This window comes from Tamandua tetradactyla, chromosome 2, assembly GCF_023851605.1.
Source record: "Tamandua tetradactyla isolate mTamTet1 chromosome 2, mTamTet1.pri, whole genome shotgun sequence".
Taxonomy (NCBI): domain Eukaryota; kingdom Metazoa; phylum Chordata; class Mammalia; order Pilosa; family Myrmecophagidae; genus Tamandua; species Tamandua tetradactyla.
In genome coordinates this window covers 23,568,450-23,589,498 of record NC_135328.1, presented here as the reverse complement: position 1 = coordinate 23,589,498, position 21,049 = coordinate 23,568,450, and the positions used below count along the sequence as shown (strand labels likewise).

The 21,049-nt window shown below is 35.4% G+C and overlaps 2 protein-coding genes across 3 annotated transcripts in view; both read left to right on the top strand.

The window, feature by feature from the left end:
* Positions 1–21,049, top strand: part of LOC143667035 (olfactory receptor 13C9-like) — a 713,098-nt gene that overhangs the window by 10,847 nt on the left and 681,202 nt on the right. The gene's annotated exons all lie outside the window — the stretch shown is intronic.
* On the top strand, positions 8,078–9,071 carry LOC143659358 (olfactory receptor 13C9). The gene has a single exon (XM_077132242.1). It carries the CDS (start codon positions 8,090–8,092, stop codon positions 9,044–9,046), a length of 957 nt encoding a protein of 318 aa, XP_076988357.1. The 5' UTR covers positions 8,078–8,089; the 3' UTR covers positions 9,047–9,071.

Sequence of the window (21,049 nt, the reverse complement as noted above, 5' to 3'; positions counted from 1 at the left end):
AATTGGATTTTTGTTTTGTTTGAGAAAAGCTTGTAACAATGAATTCAGTTTCTTTCATAGATACAGGATTATTCAGATTTTTTCTTTCATCTTGTGTCAGTTTTGGTAAGTTATAATTTACAAGAAATTTGTCCATTTTATCTGTACTCAAAATTATTGCCATAAATTTATTAATAAATTCTCTTATTTTAGCCCTTAATGTCTAAAGTATCTATAATAACAACTCTTTTTTTATGCATGACATTTGAAGTTTGTGTTTTTTTTTTTTTTTGTCAGTCAAGCTAGGGGATTTCAATTTTTTTTGATCCTTCATAAAACCAACTTTCAGCTTTGTTATTTATTGCTCATCTGTTCTATATTTCATTGATTTCTGCTCTTATTTTTATTGTTCCCTTTCTTCAGTATACTCTATTGTATTTTTCCTTTCTAGATTTTTAAGGTGAAAACTTAGGACATCATTTTTTGCTAACTCTTCTTTTATAATACAAATATTTAAAGATCTACATTTCTTTCTAAGTACTCTTCTAGCTGCATTTCACAATCCTTTATGTATTTTGAAACTGTTTTGTGGTACATACACATTTATGCTTTTTATGTCATCATGATGAATTGACCCTTTTATCATTATTGAATATCACTTTTTGTCATTGATTGTATTCTTTGTCTTGAATTCTATTTTATCTGATATTAATATAGCACTCTAGCTTTCTTTTGTACACTATTTGCATGGTATATCTTTTTTCCATCCATACACTTTTAATCTATGAGTTTATTTAGGTGCAAGCTCTATGTCTTCTAGACAGCATATAGTTTAGATCTTGCTTTGTAAAATAAATCTATTTTTACGACCTCTTTCTTTTGATTATTTATTCCTTTCACAAAGTAATTATTGATTAGATTGAATTTAGGGCTACCATTTGCTATAAGCTGTTTGTTCCCTTTTGTTTTTTTGTTTTCTATTCCTCCTTTCTGGCTTCTTTAGAACCCTACATTATTTTAGTGGGTGCTACAGAAATTATAATATATTCCTAAGTTTTCACTGTCTACTTAAAATTTTACTTGTACTAGTTTGTAAAGGCTATTTATATATGAAGTATAAAAATTTCCTCAGTTGATAACTTGTCTCTTAATTTTGTTCAACCCAGATGAAAGGGTAATCCCTTATAATCCTATGTCAGATAACACCCCAAAAGAAAAGAGAGATATTTATAAGTGTTTCAAACAGATGGAATATCATATAGGAAATTAGTTACACAGGTGGAGGAAGAGATGATATGCCAAACAAGAGATAGTGAGGAACCAAGAGACAGACAAAGGTAGGGAATGAAACTGAAAGCTACAGACAAATAACAAGCAAACACACTTTTGGCTTTTTCCGCCTGAACTTTGAGTATCATTTTCAAGTGCTGTTATTTTTTGACTATGAAAAATAGCTCTTGGATGTACTTCCTATCTCTCCAACATGATGCTCTTGGCTTCAGCCCTTACCTGCTCTAGGTAGGGTAGTTAAGGCATCTTTCATTTTCTTCCCCAGGGGTTGCTACCTGGGAGGGTTTTGTTTCTCAGGGTTTTGTTTTTATCTCCTCACTGTCTTAGCGATGTTATTTCTGGCTGGAGTGTTTCTTTTCTCTCGTTCTCTTTTTTAAAAACTGTTTGAGGCAATTGAAGAGTTTAGTGACACATAAAGAAAAGGTGCGATTCTTAAAACTGGTAACTAGATAACTAGAAAAATGCTCAATATAATCCTTTAGCTGGAAAATGCTTAGTTTCATCTTTAGGATCTAGACATGGTTAATATAATCATTTCCCTCAAGCAGCTTTGATTCATTTCAAGCCTAAAAGTTCTTGCTGGCCTAATTTGCTGCAATTAATCTCTACTGTTTGTTCTCTGTTACATTAATGAGATCTTTTCCAAGCTCTACTTGTAAGGATAAATTATTACCCAAAGCAGGACAAAATCCATATGGATTATGTATCAACACTCTTCTCCCTTCGAAGGGCAAGATCAAAAGCCTGAATGGTCAACAAAGAGAGAAGAGCCTACCAGATAACAGGATATGATGACCAAACAAAATGAAGCAGGCAACCATTGCTCAATTTTAATGAATCCTGTGACTTTTACTCAGTATTTTTTTTTCTTTTTTCTTTCTTTTTTTCCTGCTTTCTTCTGGGCCTTTGCCATTGCTTTGTTTGTTTACACTATAAAAGCTAAGGCTACCTTTCTCACTGGGAACTGGTCTAGGAAAGATTTTTTTTTCCCCTCCAGTTTCTCATGATGCATCTTCAGTAAACTCACCTTCTCACCAAACCAAAGGACTTGTTTCTCTGATGCAGGATCAGGGGGCCTTGTTTTATGTTGGTAACATAACTGCAGTATATTTTGCATCTTAAGTGATGACAGAGGGTACTTTAATGAACCCTTTGATTTCATAAAATTATGACCCATATTGTAGTTTTAATGAGATAGGTTTTTTGTTTTTTTTAAAGAGTTTCCAAGCTTTCGCTGTCAAAAAATTTAAAAGAATAGTTTCATGATCTTGAAATACTCTTCTGAAGTGGAGGGATCCTAAACTCTCCCTCTCCTTACTGTGAATAAGGAGTAAGTAAGGAGAGGGAGGAGAGATGAAATGGGTAAAGCATTCTGTTCTTGGGAAGGAAACTTAGCCACATGGAGACAGACAGAACCTGAAAAGATGGCCAGAAAGGGATTCTTTGTGATCAGCGATGATCAATGGACTTCACAGACCATGATATTGGACATCAAATTTTAACTTATCTCCTGTTCAGTGCTATGTTTTTCTCATTATCTTCACATGTTTGGTCAAGTCTCTTTTACCTGCGTTAGAGGTTCTATCATTACAGAATTGTAAAGGTTTGTGCTCATACTTCGGTTAAGCAGTTCACAGAAAGTAGTGTAATGATAAGGTGCCTGAGATGGCAAGCTGATAAAGAGCATTAGCAAGTGGAGATGGTGACAAATGGTAATGAGAAGTTATACCCTTTGGGAATCCCCAAAACTGTTTGTGGACTCAGAACATTCTGTACATATTCTTGAGGAAGGCTTGAGTAATTATATTCCAGTATTCAACGTAATAGTGGCTCCCAGAAGATTGGAAAACTTATAATTTACATAATGCTAGTTTCTACTTTCTAATACTCATACATATTTTCTCCTAGTTTTATGTATATTATTTATATTTATTGGCTTAAAATTGAAGAATGTAGAGTTGTGGATAGAAGGGATTTATCATTCTTTCTCTGTCATTTAATCTGAATAATAGGTATATTTGCCTAGGTGAATTATTTGGAAATCTCTATAGCATGGAGTGAGATGGAGTTACAAATTAGCTTGTTAGGAAAAGTGAATAGTTTGATGCCTATAGGTTTTCATTGTTGGGTTTCAATTCATTTGTTGTGAATTTCAAAATGCCAGTCAAATTCACATAATCATTTGTAAATTCCAAGTATCAGTACGAAATGTAGGTGTTTTTAGATTATTTGTGCAATAAAACCCTTCCTCTCTTTTCTTACTAATTTAATAAGCAAGAATTAAATGTGTAAAATCCTTATAACAATGCCTGTTACTTTGAAAGCTATTCTTATTATTAACCAAAAGTTGCTGTAGCTAAGTGAGTTATTCCTACTGTATTATCAATAAAATGTGTAGTATGAACAAAAGTCTGACAAAGCCATTAGAAGACTTTTAGAATACGGGCACCAGCAGTAGATGATAAGAGATTGAGGATGGAGTAAGGAAAATCCTCAAGACTGCTGACTGGTTATTTGAAATAGAATAATGGGTCTAATATAATTAAGTCTTTAGGGCATTAGTCATGAAATTTCAAAAGTTTTGAACATCTTCCCTGAAGCAATCTGAAGTCATAACTTAGAAAGGTAAGGAAATCCCTGAGAGCAAGAAATATTTAAATTACTTCCCTGAGCCTTGAGCGAATTCTTTGGAGAATATCACAGGCCTTCACAATGGGGCAGTGTTTCCACCTGGGCTTCAAGGGCAAATGAAATCTACCACATTCTGAAAGTGAACTGTCCAATAGTCATTGTCCTTTCTGACTAGCAAAACCAAAATACACTCTCTTTGTAATCATATTTGGCTGTTATATAGAAAAGGTTTCAAAATAAGTTTGAAGTGGTACCTGTGCCATTATTTTTATCCAGACAATATGTCCCGTAACATTATGGCCCCCCCAATGGTTACCCCTTGTTAAGAAATTCACCAGCCTTTTGGAAAATGTTGAACACTGCAAATAGAAGATCAAGGAAAAACAAGCTGCTGTTTTTTTGCAAACTAGGAGGTGAGATGAACTTCCATTTGGAGGTAATTGCTGAATATGTTTATTAATGCAACTCCAAGTGGGGAAGGGTCTGTCCTTTGAACTGAGTTGAAATAAACCATGAGTTTGGGGATGAGATTTTTTGTATTAGAGAGAGTCTATAGGGAATAGGGATAAATATTCCAAGAGAATTATTTTTCATCTAGTGAGAAATGGAGAAAAAATCGACTGAAAGTATAGTTTCAAATCCATAGCAATTTGAATATTTGAAAAAGATGGATGCTTATGTCTACAATTTATCTTAAAAAGAATGAAGATGCATTTGGTCAGAATATAGTCTTCGGTGCATTACAAGTGTCTATGTGTCTAACAGTATAATTTCTCCTTGGTCCAATGAAGTTACTGCACAATAAGGAACATAACTGCACTCCTGATACAGGTTATAAAGCTGGTGTTACTAAAATTCTGATTCGAAATTTACGCTGAGCACCAATTCAGTTCTGTTTGTTTCAGTTTAGTAAATGTCCGTGCGGTATTAATCATAAATAAGCGGTGTTCTGTCTGTTCTTGAGACTCTGACTAAGGAGTGTTATTTGGAAACTTTTTAACTTATTCTTGAATACATTTAGGATTCATGAAAAAAAGAAAACAGGACAATGAGTCCTTAGCTAATATGAAAGAATTTTGATTCTTATAGTTATGTTTGCCTGAGTATTTTGGGAATTATTTATAATATTTTTCATTATTTTCTTTGGTGACTTTAGACATGATATTTGTGAAATACATATTCACATACACATATTAAAAATTTAAAGGAATGAAGTAAAATAGTTTTTCTTTGAAAATGTCAACCTGTGAATTCTTTCTTTTAAACTCCACTGGACATTTGCTACAATGGCATAAAACTATTCACTAAAAATGTGAGTAGAATTTGGTATAATGTACATCCCATGTCATGTCATGGATATGATGAAAAATAGTAGACCATGTTGGTTAAGAGGAGATCAGGTGATACCTGAGCTGATCTGATTGATGAAATTTGAAAGATATAGTAGGAGGGAGGTATTGATGTCAGAAATATAAAAGAGCTTGAGATAAGAACAAGCTCCGTTGGTGATGAGTGAAATTTAAAAAAAGCCGGGTTCTTTATATTCATTATCTTATTTATCCTCCAAGAATCCCATGATGTGGCAAATAAAAATCTCCATGTTATGGGTGAAGAGTTAAATAAATTGCCTTAAGTCACACAGCTAGGAACTGGAAGAGCTAATTGTTTTTTTCTTATACATGGGCAGGCACCGGGAATCCAACCCAAGTCCTCTGGCATCCCAGGCAAGCGTTCTTGCCTGCTGAGCCACCATGACCTGCCCTGGAAGAGTTAATATTTAAACTCCTGTTCTTTTCATGGAGCAAAGCAAGTGTGGCTCAATAGTGAGCTGCGTGGTGGCAGCAGTTAGAACAATGGTTATCACAGTGAGATTGCACCTGCTTGTCTCAGTCATCATTTGCCAGGGGATCAGAATTTGGGTGGCCCTATTTATCAGCTAGCATTGAGAAGGTAAATCTGGGGCTTAGAGCAAAAGAAGCATTTATCTTTTTGGTATATCTTTTGGGTACAAAAGTACTGCAAAGTAAAAAGGGAAGAACAAATGAAAATAAAGAAAAAATAGAATAGAAGGAGAAACACCCTTATAACAGCCAAAGGCAAATCTGGGTGGTTAAAAACTGGCTCGAATAGGTCCAAAGGATCCAGTTCAGACCTTAGCCATATGCCAACTTTCCTTAAGAAGAAGAAATGGTCTTTGTGTTAAGTGCTTGTTTGTTTCCTGAAATTTGCTTTTGTGAATGAATTGGAGAACTTTCAGTGGATTCTTGGGTGTTTCCTGTGTCTGTGGACAGGGATATTGCTAGGATGTATGTGTGTGCATTTGTGGAGGAGATGGTACAAAGGAGAAAATTGAAAAGGATAGACAAAGGCATTTTGAGATAAGGTATCCTCATTCATAAATGAGAGCGGTAGATATTTTCCTGAGGAATCTCCCAAAGTGAGAGCTGTCAGAGAACTTCCCTGTTGGAAGATGTCTCTTTGGTCACAGGCATTTGTTTGAGTCTTGCTCAGTTGGGCTTAGGTAACAACCAAGTAAAATCCACAAAAGATTCATATCCAGAATATAAAGAGAACTCTCAAAAATCAATAATAAGTAAACAAACAACCCAATTAAAAATGGGTATAAAACATGCAAATGGGTATAAAACATCAAAGAGAATATTAGGATCGCAAATAAAGCACATGAAAACATCCAACATCATTAGCCATTACAAAATTACAAAGTAAAACTATGATGAACTGTTAGTACACACCTATTAGAATGGCTAAAAAAAATATTTACTTTACCAAGTGCTGATGAAGATGCAAAAAAGCTGGAACTCTCACACATCATTGGTTGGGAATGCAAAAACGATACACCATTCTAGAAAATTGTTGACAGTCTCACAGATTTAAACATGTTCTGCTGCTCAAAGGATCCAGAATCCCACTGCTTTATATTTACTGTAGAAAGATGAAAACTTATGTTCACAGAAAAATCTGTGCACAAATTTTATGGCCTCTCGATTCATAATTACCTCAAACTGAAAAAAAACTCAAATGTCCTTCAACAAGAGAAAGGACAAAAAACCATGGTACATCCATACTATGGAATTCTACTAAGCAGTAAAAAAGAAACAAATTATCAATACACAAACAACTTGGCTGAGTCTCACAGCCTTTGGTGCTAAGTGAAAGAAGCCAGACCCTAAAGGCTACATATTGCAGCATTTCATTTATATGATGTTTTGGACAAAGGAAAAGCTACAGGGGCAGAAAATATATCATTCATTTCCAGGGCTTCTAGGTATGTAGAAGGGATGACTATAAAGGAGTAGCATGAGGGTTTTTTTTTAAAGGTGGTTAAACAGTACTGTATTCTATTTATGGTGCTGCTTATGCAAATCTATGCATGCTTTAAAGTTCAGAGGTGTATACTAAATGAAGAAAATCCATTTTACTCTATAATATTTTATTGTATGATAGTTCAAAATAAAATTTAAGAAAATGTTCTTCCCTCTTGGAGGAAGAAAGGTATTTGCAGTGTAACAGGAAGATTTCAGGTTTTTAGACTTTACATGATTATACCTGGTTTGGGGGCAATCAGGTACTCAATAAACACAGATTGTGTTCATTTTTGACTATTTACCATACAGATTGACACACTTTCAATTTATTAATATCCATCATGTTACTTTTAAATATTTTGAGTTGGTAGCCAGAATACCTTTTTAAGGTAAGTTTACAAGTCTCTAGTATACTATATTTTGTATTCCTTTATAGTGTATAGAAAAAAAAACTAAGCTAAGTATGTGGTAGATGCAGGCCTGAGTTTGAGCTCAGACTTTACATTTTAATTATGTGACTTTAGACTTAAATCTTCTTGGTTTAGGTTTCCTTGCCTTGAGATGACAATATTATGGTGTTAAATAAAAATATATGAAAAACACAAATTTCATGGCCCAGATCAATACAATATTTTCTCCATCATTATTTTCTTCTTTATTGTATTATTTCTTTACTTCTTCCTTTTCTCTCTAGGAACCTTACTTTGTTCCTTTCCTTATTTTCTTCCTTTCTTTCTTCTTCTCATTGGGTTCATGTGATTTTACATTTGTGCAATGGCGTGCATGGACTTTCATAGGAAAGAAAAATATTATGTGTTCTTAAAAAATTCTCTGTTTTCCCACACGTGAAGAGAATCAGTAAAATGGAATGGGAAAACCAAACTATTCTGATAGAATTCTTTCTGAAAGGGCTTTCTGGTTACCCAAGGCTTGAGCTACTCTTTTTTGTCCTGATCTTGATAATGTATGTGATCATCCTCCTGGGCAATGGCACTCTTATTTTAATCAGCATCCTGGACTCTCATCTCCACACCCCTATGTACTTCTTCCTGGGGAACCTCTCCTTCCTGGACATTTGCTACACCACCACCTCCATCCCCTCCACGTTGGTGAGCTTCCTCTCAAAAAGAAAGACCATTTCCTTCTCTGGCTGTGCAGTTCAGATGTTCCTTGGTTTGGCCATGGGGACAACAGAGTGTGTGCTCCTGGGCACGATGGCCTTTGACCGCTATGTGGCCATCTGCAACCCTCTGCGATATCCTGTCATCATGAGCAAGGATTCCTATGTGCCCATGGCATCTGGGTCCTGGCTTGCAGGGGTTGTCAACTCTGCAGTACAGACGGCATTAGTGGTACAATTGCCATTCTGCAGGAATAACGTCATCAATCATTTCTCCTGCGAAATTCTTGCTGTCATGAAGTTAGCTTGTGCTAACATCTCAGGCAATGAGTTCACTATGCTGGTAGCCACAACGTTGTTCACACTGATGCCCCTTCTCTTGATTGTAGTCTCTTATACATTAATCATTTCCAGCATCCTCAAGATCCGCTCCTCTGAGGGGAGAAAGAAAGCCTTCTCTACCTGCTCAGCCCACCTGGCTGTCGTGATTATATTCTACGGGACCATCCTCTTCATGTACATGAAGCCCAAATCTAAAGAGTCACTTGATTCAGATGACCTGGGTGCTACTGATAAACTCATATCCATGTTCTATGGGGTGATGACACCCATGATGAATCCTTTAATCTACAGTCTCAGAAACAAGGATGTGAAGGAGGCAGTAAAGCACCTGCTGAACAGAAGTTTCCTTAGCAAGTGAACAGAAAAGGTATTGGATTGTTAACATGTTGGACATAATTGAAACTTAAAAGTAACATTGAATTTTGGTTACTTTGCATTTTCTTTGCACTTTCATATGTAATATTAATTTTTATAATAAGATATAGCATTTCATTAGTAATGCATGCTCACCATAGAGAATTTGCCAGACACAGGACATACATACAGGATGATGAGGAGAAAACAGGTCACTATCATTTCACCACTAGGAGAAGGACACTTTCTAATATTCTGAATGATATCTTTCATGTTCTGTGTCTTTTGCAGTATTGGAATTGGGCGTTATGTGCTTTTCCCATGTTCACTTTTTTTTAACATACCATCTTATAGGCAACATGCCACTAAATATTTCAAAAAATAAATAAAATCCCCCACTTTGAAAAAAATAAAGATAAAACAATCAAACCGATGAAGAAAAATACTGTACCCAATTTTTCAAGTGCAGAATTTTGTGTGGTAGTTTCAAATTAATCTCCAAAGCATTTTAAACCATTGAATACTCTTTCTTGTCCAGCATTTCATTTTTTCTGTGCAACCCTAGGGATGCTGAACATTTAGAACTTCTACAGGGTTGAAAATGGGGTTTAGGGGTGGCATCTATGCAATCAGCCAGGGGATCCCTGTTTTGTCTCCTTTCTTTTTAAAATGTTTGTGGATACTTTGGATATATTAATGTCATTTCATCTTTTTGAGCTAACTTTTTAATTCTAGTGACAAGAATAGTAAAGCACCCTGAACTATATTTAATTCCTTAGCAAATGAATGGAAAAAGTATGGGAAGGTTAACATGTTGGACATTATTGAAACTTAAGAATTACACTGTAATAAATTTACATCTAATTTCAATCATTGTTATTCACAGATTAAATCTTGTGGCCAGGGAATGAGATCACTGACATATTATGCATAACATGCTCTGGTAGTCTATTAGTTTCCATAAAGCAGCTCATAAGATGTTTTGTTTTTCTAAGAATTCCAAGGAAGTGGCAAACCCCTGGAGTAAGGCCATCTTGGATACTCAGGCTCTAATTTTCTTTTCCTTGTAGGTTAAACTACTTCCACAAACTCTCTGGGATGACTATTTTAGGTCCAAGTCTTATATCAGACTTAATACGTTTGTAATAGAAAATTGACTTAAGCAAGTGAAAATTTTAATGCACACGTTTATCCTCGTAGGATAAGACCAGGATAGTTTTCCTCTCATAGGAATGTAGAATCAAAGGCTTAAGAAAAGAAAGGTAAATAATCTGTTTTGATGTATTCATGTGCTCACATTTGTCAGGCAAATACACTATCATTATAATACTGTTATGCTTTCTTTAGTACTTGAGCTCTAGAGTACTCATTCAGAAACTATTTTGAAAGCTTCTTATGGAAGATTATTTTGTTGTTGTTAACAATTTTTTCCCCTCAGGAATGTAGTAACATCTTACCTGGTATACCAGATGTGTGTGTGTGTGTGTGTGTGTGTGTGTGTGTGTGTGTGTGAGAGAGAGAGAGAGAGAGAGAGAGAGAGAGAGAGAGAGAGAGAGAGAGAGAGAGAGAGAAAGAGAGAGAGATTTTTATGCTGGACTGCAAAATATACAAGGGTAGGGAACACTGTGTATCCCCCTCATCTCCATTCTCATGGAGGTGACAGGCAGGAAGGAGTATAGTTGAGGTCTCCTTCTCAGGAGGCATGCAGATATACGGGTTTGACGTGGAAGAGAAATCAGTAGGATATGAGTATGCTTATTTCCGAGTACAAAGTGTTTTTATTGAGAAGAGATGATGGATTTTGTTAAATGCCTTTTCTGCATCAATGAGGTGAGCAAGTGGGTTTTCCCCTTTGATTTGTAAATGTGTATTAAATTAATTGATTTTCTTGTGTTGAACCACCCTTGCAGGCCTGTGTAAAGCCCACATGATCATGGTGTAAATTCTTTTGATGTGCTGTTGGATTTGATTTGCAAGTATTTTGAGGACTTTTGCATCTATATTCATTAGACAAATTGGACTGTAATTTTTGTCGGTAGTATTTTGATCCAACATTGGTATTAGGGTGATGTTGGGTTCAGAGAATGAGTTAGATAATATTCACTTCTCTTCAGTATTTTGAAAGCGTTTGAACAGAATTGATATTAATTATTGGAATGAGCAGTAGAATTCACCTGTGAAGCTATCTGGTCCTGGGCTTTTCTTTCTTAGGATGTTTAATTTATTCAATATCTTTACTCGTAATTGTTTTGTTGAGGTCTTCTATTTCTTCTAGGGTCAGTGTAGGTAGGTTGTTCATATATTTCTAGGAATTTGTCCATTTCCTCTAAGTTATCTTATTTGTTGGCATATAGTTGTTCATAGTATTGTCTTGTGATCCTTTTTATTTCTGTGGAGTCAGTAGTGAAGTTCCCCTTCTCATTTCTGATTTTATTTATTTGCATCTTCTTTCTTTTTTTCTTTGAATAAAGAAAAATGAATAAAGGCCAATTTTATTTATCCTCTCAAAGAACCAGTTTTTGGTTTTGTTGATTCTACTTTTTATTCTTCTTAATTTCATTTACTTCTGCTCTAATCTTCTGTTATTTCTTTCCTTCTGCTTGCCTTGGGGTTAGTTTGCTGCTCTTTTTCTAGTTCCTCCAGGTATGCAGTTAGGTCTTTGATTTTAGCTCTTTCTGTTTAAATGTAGTAATATAGGACTATAAATTTCTCCCTTAGCACTGTCTTTGTTGTATCCCAGAAGTTTTTTTTTTAACATTTTTTATTTTGAAATATATATACAAAAAAGCAATAAATTTCAAAGTACATTGTAACAAGTAAGTATAGAATAGATTTCAGTGTTTGAAATGGATTACACTTCTACAATTTTATGTTTTTCCTTCTAGCTGCTCCAAGATCTTAGAGACTGAAAGAAAAATCCATATAATGATTTGGTAGTCATACTCATCTGTTAAATCCTATCTTCTCTGTTATAACTCCCCTTTTCCTTTGATCCTTTTCCCAATCATTAGGGATATTTGGGCTATGTCCATTCTAACTTTTTCATGTTTGAAGGGAGTGTTAATAATATGGGGTGGGGGATGGAACTAGTTAATGTTCTTGGAGAAGCTGGCCCCTCTGGATTTCAGGACTTTTCTGGCATAGGAAGCCATCTGGAGGTTGTAGGTTTCTGGAAGGTAATCTTAGTGTGTGAAATTTTTGTGGAACCTCAGATAAATCCTTAGGTGTTCTTTGGGGCTGACAGGAATGGTTTAGGTTGGGGTTTGGCACCATGGTAATTAGCAATATCTAGCTGAAGCTTGCACAAGAGTAGCCTGCAGAATAGCCTCTTGTGCCTCCCATCAGTTTTGACGTGTTGTTTTCTTGCTTTCATTTGTCTCAAGATATTTAATGACTGCTCTTGCAATTTCTTCTTTCATCCACTGATTGTTTAAGAGTATGTTGTTTAATCACCATGTTTTCTCAATTTTCCAATCTCTGTCTTCATTGATTTCCAGTTTCAGTCCTTTGTGGTCAGAAAAAGTGCTTTGTATAGTTTCAATCTTTTAAATTTTATTGAGAACTTTTTTTTTCCATACCAACATGTGGTTTTCCTTGGAATGATCCATGAGTGATTGAGAAGAGTATATGTCCTGCTGTTTTTGGGTGCAATGTTCTATATATGTCTTTTAGGTCTAGTTAATTTACATTATACTCAAATTCTCTATTTTCTTATTGATCCTCTGTCTATATGTTATATCAATTGATGAGAGTGGTGTATTGAACTTTCCTACTATTATTGTAGAGATGTCTTTTTCTCCCTTCATTTTTTACAGTGTTTGCCTCATGAGGTTTGGGACATCTTGGTTAGGTGTATATATATTTATAGTCACTGTATCTTCTTGGTGGATTGCTCCTTTTGTGTATTTATTGCCCCTCTCTCTCTATATATAGTGTCCTTCTTTGTCTTGTAACAGTTTTGCACTTAACGTCTATTTTGTCTAATATTTAGTATAGCTGTCCCAGTTCTTTTTTTGGTTACTGTTTGTGTGGATATCTTTTACACTTTCAACCTATCTGTATTCTTGGGTCTAAAATGAGTATCTTGCAGACAGTATATAGATAAATCATTCTTTTATATATGTTCTGCCAATCTGTGTCTTTTGATTGGGGAGTTTAATCCATTAACATTCAATGTTATTACTGTAAAGTCAGTACTTTAACCACTTTATCCTTTGGCTTTTATGTGTCATATCTTATTTTCATCTCTCTATTTACCCTTCTAGTTACCCTTACTGATAATTTTCATTTCTGCACTGTACTCCAAGACACTCTTCTTTTCCTTCCAGCCTGCAAAATATCCTTTTTATTCTTGTAGGACAGGTCTCTTTTTGATTAACTCTCTCAGTTTCTGTTTAGATTTGAATATTTTATACTCTCTCATTTTTTTTTCTCTCTCTCTCTCATATTTGAAGGACAGTTTTGCCAGAAAAAAAAATTCTTGGCTGGCAGTTTTCTCTTTTGGTACCTCACAGATACCATACCACTGCCTTTTCATCTCCATGGTTTCTGATGAGAAATCTGCACTTCATCTTATAGAGTGTCCCTCATATGTGATGAATTACTCTTCTCTTGCAGCTTTCATATTTCTCTCTTCATTGTCAGCATTTGACATTCCAATTAGTATGTGTGTTGGAGGAGGTCTGTTAGGATTTATTCAGTTTGGAGTATGTTGCATTTCTTGGACATTTATATTTATGTCTTTCAGTTGCACTGGAAAATTTTTGGCTACTATTTCTGAAAAAAAAATTTTTTTTTGCCTCTTTTCCCTTCTCTTCTCCCTCTGGGACACCCATGATATATATGTTTGTACACTTCATGCTGTTATTCAGTTCCCTGAGACCTTGATCCATTTTTTCCATTCTTTTCTTTATCTGTTCTGCTGTACAATTTTGAATGTCCTGTCTTCTAGTTTGCTGATTCTTTCTTTTATATGTTCAAATCTGCTCTTGTATGCCTCCAGTGTATTTTTAGTCTCTTCTGTGGTGACTTTCATTCCCATAAGTTCTGTATTTTTTCTTTGCATGCTTTCAAATTCTTCTTTATGCTCACTCAGTGTCTTGTTAATATCTTTTATCTCTTTAGCCATATTTTCCTTCATCTCCTTGAATTGATTTAGGAGATTTATTTGAACACATTTCATCCGTTGTTCCAAATGCTGTGTATCCTGTGATATTTTGTTCCTTTGGGCCACATATTACTGTTTCTTAGAAGGGCTTGTTATTTTTTGCTGATGTCTAGTCATCTGATTATCTTGAAATTATCTTGTTTTCTCTGATAGTTTCTCTCTTACCTGGGGTTTTATTGTTGATTGACTTTGAGTTAGGGCTTTTTTTAAATTTATTTTTTTTACTTTTTTGTTGTATAGTATAACATATATACAAAGCAAAGAAATAAAAAAGCAATAGTTTTCAAAGCACTCTTCAACAAGTGGTTACAGGACAGGTCCCAGAGTTTGTCATGGGCTACCATATGATCCTCTCATATTTTTCCTTCTAGCTGCTCCAGAATATAGGGGACTAGAGGGCTTAAATGTATTTTTTTTATCATCACTTTTTTTTCCTTCTTTTTTTGTGAAAAATAACATATATACAGAAAAGCTATAAATTTCAAAGCACAGCACCACAATTAGTTGTAGAACATATTTCAGACTTTGACATGGGTTACAATTTCAGAATTTTAGGTTTTTACTTCTATCTGCTCTAAAATACTGGAGACTAAAAGATATCCATTTAATGATTCAGCATTCATATTCATTTGTTAAATCTTATTGTCACTATATAACTCTACCATCATCTTTGATCTTTCCATACCTCTCTAGGGTTGTTTGGCTATGGCAATTATAAATTTTTGATATTGGAAGGGTCTGTCACTAATATGAGGTAGGAAGATGGAACTATCTGATATTCTGGAGAGGCTGGGCTAGGTTTCAAGATTTATCTGGACCAGGGACCCATCTGGTGCTTGTAGGTTTCTGGAAAGTTACTCTAGTGCATGGAACCCTGTGAAATCTTATATGTTGCCCTAGGTGTTCCTAAGGATTGACTGGAATGGTCCTGGTTGGGAGTTGGCAGGTTATGAATGATAGGTAGCAAGGTCTGCCTAACCTGAAACTTGTGTAAGAGCAACAACCTCCAGAGTAGCCTCTCGACTGTATTTGAACTCTCTGTTAGGGCTCTTTTTTTTTTTTTTTTTTTGACTCTTGGTTCAACTCTTTGTAAATTGTTAAAATTGCCTGTGATTAACTGATGAAAATAGGGCCGGAAGACCATTAAGGGATTATAGTCCGGTTTTCAAGGACCTTGGGGAGAAGGTCAAGACAAGGTAAAAAGCCTTTTTATTTGACTCCCCAAAGCTGTGCTTTCTGGCATGCCCAGCAGATGGTGGGCATCAGCAAACTATGACACAGGCCTTAAAGTGGGAAAGTAGTCTTTCAACCTCGACAGGCTCTACCATTGACAAGAGTGATGCTGAAACAGTGTCTACAGGGAAATCTTTCCAGGGCAGGCTAAAACTGATTCAGAGCCAGGAAACAGCACTCCAGACTCATCAATCAGAAGTCATATTCAGCACTCACCTGTGCCCCTCACTTTAACTGGGGAAGAGGGCCTCTATGTCCCTCTCCATCAACAGCAGCCAGCCAAAGACCCTACCAAGAGTGCTTGCCTCAAGGGTAGGGGATTGGCAGTGGCCACTGCTGCAGGGGAATTCACTCACAGTTTTTTTTCTTTTGCCATAGCTTCTCATCTCCCCATCCTGCTGTTTCCTGAAGATTATACAGTGCTCCCCCTGTCCTCTGGAGCCCCAGAAGTGTTGTTTCAGACAGTTTCTGCCTATCCATTAGCTGCTTTGAGAGGAGGACTGTGTCCTGCAGCTCCCTACTTTGCCATCTTCCCTGGAAGTTCCCTCAAGTAATTTACTTTTTTTTTTTTTATTAATTAAAAAAAGAATTAACAAAACAATTAGAAATCATTCCAATCTACATGTACAATCAGTAATTCTTAATAACATCGCATAGTTGCATATTCATCATTTCTTAGTACATTTGCATCGATTTAGAAAAAGAAATAAAAAGACAACAGAATAAGAATTAAAACAATAATAGAAAGAAAAAAAAACAAAAAAAACAAAAACAAAAAACCTATACCTCACATGCAGCTTCATTCAGTGTTTTAACATAATTGCATTACAATTGGGTAGTATTGTGCTGTCCATTTCTGAGTTTTTATATCCAGTCCCGTTGTACAGTCTGTATCCCTTCAGCTCCAATTATCCCTTCTCTTTTTTTTTTTTTTAATTAACGGAAAAAAAGAAACTAACCCAACATTTAGAGATCATACCATTCTACATATGCAATCATTAATTCTTAACATCATCACATAGATGCATGATCATCATTTCTTAGTACATTTGCATTGGTTTAGAAGAACTAGCAACATAACCGAAAAAGATATAGAATGTTAATATAGAGAAAAAAATAAAAGTAATAATAGTAAAATCAAAACAAAACAAAACAAAAACCTATAGCTCAGATGCAGCTTCATTCAGTGTTTTAACATGATTACTTTACAATTAGGTATTATTGTGCTGTCCATTTTTGAGTTTTTGTATCTAGTCCTGTTGCACAGTCTGTATCCCTTCAGCTTCAATTACCCATTGTCTTACCCTGTTTCTAACTCCTGCTGAACTCTGTTACCAATGACATATTTCAAGTTTATTCTCGAATGTCCATTCACATCAGTGGGACCATACAGTATTTGTCCTTTAGTTTTTGGCTGGATTCACTCAGCATACTATTCTCTAGGTCCATCCATGTTATTACATGGTTCATAAGTTTATCTTGTCTTAAAGCTGCATAATATTCCATCGTATGTATATACCACAGTTTGTTTAGCCACTCTTCTGTTGATGGAGATTTTGGCTGTTTCCATCTCTTTGCAATTGTAAATAATGCTGCTATAAACATTGGTGTGCAAATGTCCGTTTGTGTCTTTGCCCTTAAGTCCTTTGAGTAGATACCTAGCAATGGTATTGCTGGGTCGTATGGCAATTCTATATTCAGCTTTTTGAGGAACCGCCAAACTGCTTTCCACAGTGGTTGCACCCTTTGACATTCCCACCAACAGTGGATAAGTGTGCCTCTTTCTCCGCATCCTCTCCAGCACTTGTCATTTTCTGTTTTGTTGATAATGGCCATTCTGGTGGGTGTGAGATGATATCTCATTGTGGTTTTGATTTGCATTTCTCTAATGGCCAGGGACATTGAGCATCTCTTCATGTGCCTCTTGGCCATCTGTATTTCCTCTTCTGAGAGGTGTCTGTTCAAGTCTTTTTCCCATTTTGTAATTGGGTTGGCTGTCTTTTTGTTGTTGAGATGAACAATCTCTTTATAAATTCTGGATACTAGACCTTTATCTGATATATCATTTCCAAATATTGTCTCCCATTGTGAAGGCTGTCTTTCTACTTTCTTGATGAAGTTCTTTGATGCACAAAAGTGTTTAATTTTGAGGAGTTCCCATTTATTTATTTCCTTCTTCAGTGCTCTTGCTTTAGGTTTAAGGTCCATAAAACCGCCTCCAGTTGTAAGATCCATAAGATATCTCCCAACATTTTCCTCTAACTGTTTTATGGTCTTAGACCTAATGTTTAGATCTTTGATCCATTTTGAGTTAACTTTTGTATAGGGTGTGAGAGATGGGTCTTCTTTCATTCTTTTGCATATGGATATCCAGTTCTCTAGGCACCATTTATTGAAGAGACTGCTCTGTCCCAGGTGAGTTGGCTTGACTGCCTTATCAAAGATCAAATGTCCATAGATGAGAGGGTCTATATCTGAGCACTCTATTCGATTCCATTGGTCGATATATCTGTCTTTATGCCAATACCATGCTGTTTTGACCACTGTGGCTTCATAATATGCCTTAAAGTCAGGCAGCGCGAGACCTCCAGCTTCGTTTTTTTTCCTCAGATGTTTTTAGCAATTCGGGGCACCCTGCCCTTCCAGATAAATTTGCTTATTGGTTTTTCTATTTCTGAAAAATAAGTTGTTGGGATTTTGATTGGTATTGCATTGAATCTGTAAATCAATTTAGGTAGGATTGACATCTTAACTATATTTAGTCTTCCAATCCATGAACACGGTATGCCCTTCCATCTATTTAGGTCTTCTGTGATTTCTTTTAGCAGTTTTTTGTAGTTTTCTTTATATAGGTTTTTTGTCTCTTTAGTTAAATTTATTCCTAGGTATTTTATTCTTTTAGTTGCAATTGTAAATGGGATTCGTTTCTTGATTTCCCCCTCGGCTTGTTCATTATAGAAATGCTACAGATTTTTGAATGTTGATCTTGCAACCTGCTACTTTGCTGTACTCATTTATTAGCTCTAGTAGTTTTGTTGTGGATTTTTCCGGGTTTTCAACGTATAGTATCATATCGTCTGCAAACAGTGATAGTTTTACTTCTTCCTTTCCAATTTTGATGCCTTGTATTTCTTTTTCTTGTCTAATTGCTCTGGCTAGAACCTCCAACACAATGTTGAATAATAGTGGTGATAGTGGACATCCTTGTCTTCTTCCTGATCTTAGGGGGAAAGTTTTCAATTTTTCCCCATTGAGGATGATATTAGCTGTGGGTTTTTCATATATTCCCTCTATCATTTTAAGGAAGTTCCCTTGTATTCCTATCTTTTGAAGTGTTTTCAACAGGAAAGGATGTTGAATCTTGTCGAATGCCTTCTCTGCATCAATTGAGATGATCATGTGATTTTTCTTCTTTGATTTGTTGATATGGTGTATTACATTAATTGATTTTCTTATGTTGAACCATCCTTGCATACCTGGGATGAATCCTACTTGGTCATGATGTATAATTCTTTTAATGTGTTGTTGGATACCATTTGCTAGAATTTTATTGAGGATTTTTGCATCTGTATTCATTAGAGAGATTGGTCTGTAGTTTTCTTTTTTTGTAATATCTTTGCCTGGTTTTGGTATGAGGGTGATGTTGGCTTCATAGAATGAATCAGGTAGTTTTCCCTCCACTTCGATTTTTTTGAAGAGTTTGAAGAGAATTGGTACTAATTCTTTCTGGAACGTTTGGTAGAATTCACATGTGAAGCCATCTGGTCCTGGACTTTTCTTTTTAGGAAGCTTTTGAATGACTAATTCAATTTCTTTACTTGTGATTGGTTTGTTGAGGTCATCTATGTCTTCTTGAGTCAAAGTTGGTTGTTCATGTCTTTCCAGGAACCCGTCCATTTCCTCTAAATTGTTGTATTTATTAGCGTAAAGTTGTTCATAGTATCCTGTTATTACCTCCTTTATTTCTGTGAGGTCAGTAGTTATGTCTCCTCTTCCATTTATGATCTTATTTATTTGCATCCTCTCTCTTCTTCTTTTTGTCAATCTTGATAGGGGCCCATCAATCTTATTGATTTTCTCATAGAACGAACTTCTGGTCTTATTGATTTTCTCTACTGTTTTCATATTTTCAATTTCATTTATTTCTGCTCTGATCTTTGTTATTTCTTTCCTTTTGCTTGCTTTGGGATTAGTTTGTTGTTCTTTCTCCAGTTCTTCCAAGTGGACAGTTAATTCCTGCTTTTTTGCCTTTTCTTCTTTTCTGATATAGGCATTTAGGGCAATAAATTTCCCTCTTAGCACTGCCTTTGCTGCATCCCATAAGTTTTGATATGTTGTGTTTTCATTTTCATTTGCCTCGAGGTATTTACTAATTTCTCTTGCAATTTCTTCTTTGACCCACTCGTTGTTTAAGAGTGTGTTGTTGAGCCTCCAGGTATTTGTGAATTTTCTGGCATTCTGCCTATTATTGATTTCCAACTTCATTCCTTTATGATCCGAGAAAGTGTTGTGTATGATTTCAATCTTTTTAAATTTGTTAAGACTTGCTTTGTGACCCAGCATATGGTCTATCTTTGAGAATGATCCATGAGCACTTGAGAAAAAGGTGTATCCTGCTGTTGTGGGATGTAATGTCCTATAAATGTCTGTTAAGTCTAGCTCATTTATGGTAATATTCAGATTCTCTATTTCTTTATTGATCCTCTGTCTAGATGTTCTGTCCATTGATGAGAGTGGGGAATTGAAGTCTCCAACTATTATGGTATTTGTGTCTATTTCCCTTTTCAGTGTTTGCAGTGTATTCCTCACGTATTTTGGGGCATTCTGGTTCGGTGCATAAATATTTATGATTGTTATGTCTTCTTGTTTAATTGTTCCTTTTATTAGTATATAGTGTCCTTCTTTGTCTCTTTTAACTGTTTTACATTTGAAGTCTAACTTGTTGGATATTAGTATAGCCACTCCTGCTATTTTCTGGTTGTTATTTGCATGAAATATCTTTTCCCAACCTTTCACTTTCAACCTATGTTTATCTTGGGGTCTAAGATGTGTTTCCTGTAGACAGCATATAGAAGGATCCTGTTTTTTAATCCATTCTGCCAATCTATGTCTTTTGATTGGGGAATTCAGTCCATTAACATTTAGTGTTATTACTCTTTGGATAATATTTTCCTCTGCCATTTTGCCTTTTGTATTATATATATATCATATCTGACTTTCCTTCTTTCTACACTCTTCTCCATACCTCTCTCTTCTGTCTTTTTGGTTCTGACTCTAGTGCTCCCTTTAGTATTTCTTGCAGAGCTGGTCTCTTGGTCACAAATTCTCTCAGTGAGTTTTTTTCTGAGAATGTTTTAATTTCTCCCTCATTTTTGAAGGACAATTTTGCTGGATATAGGAGTCTTGGTTGGCAGTTTTTCTCTTTTAGTAATTTAAATATATCATCCCACTGTCTTCTAGCCTCCATGGTTTGTGCTGAGAAATCTACACATAGTCTTATTGGGTTTCCCTTGTATGTGATGGATTGTTTTTCTCTTGCTGCTTTCAAGATCCTCTCTTTCTCTTTGACCTCTGACATTCTAACTAGTAAGTGTCTTGGAGAACGCC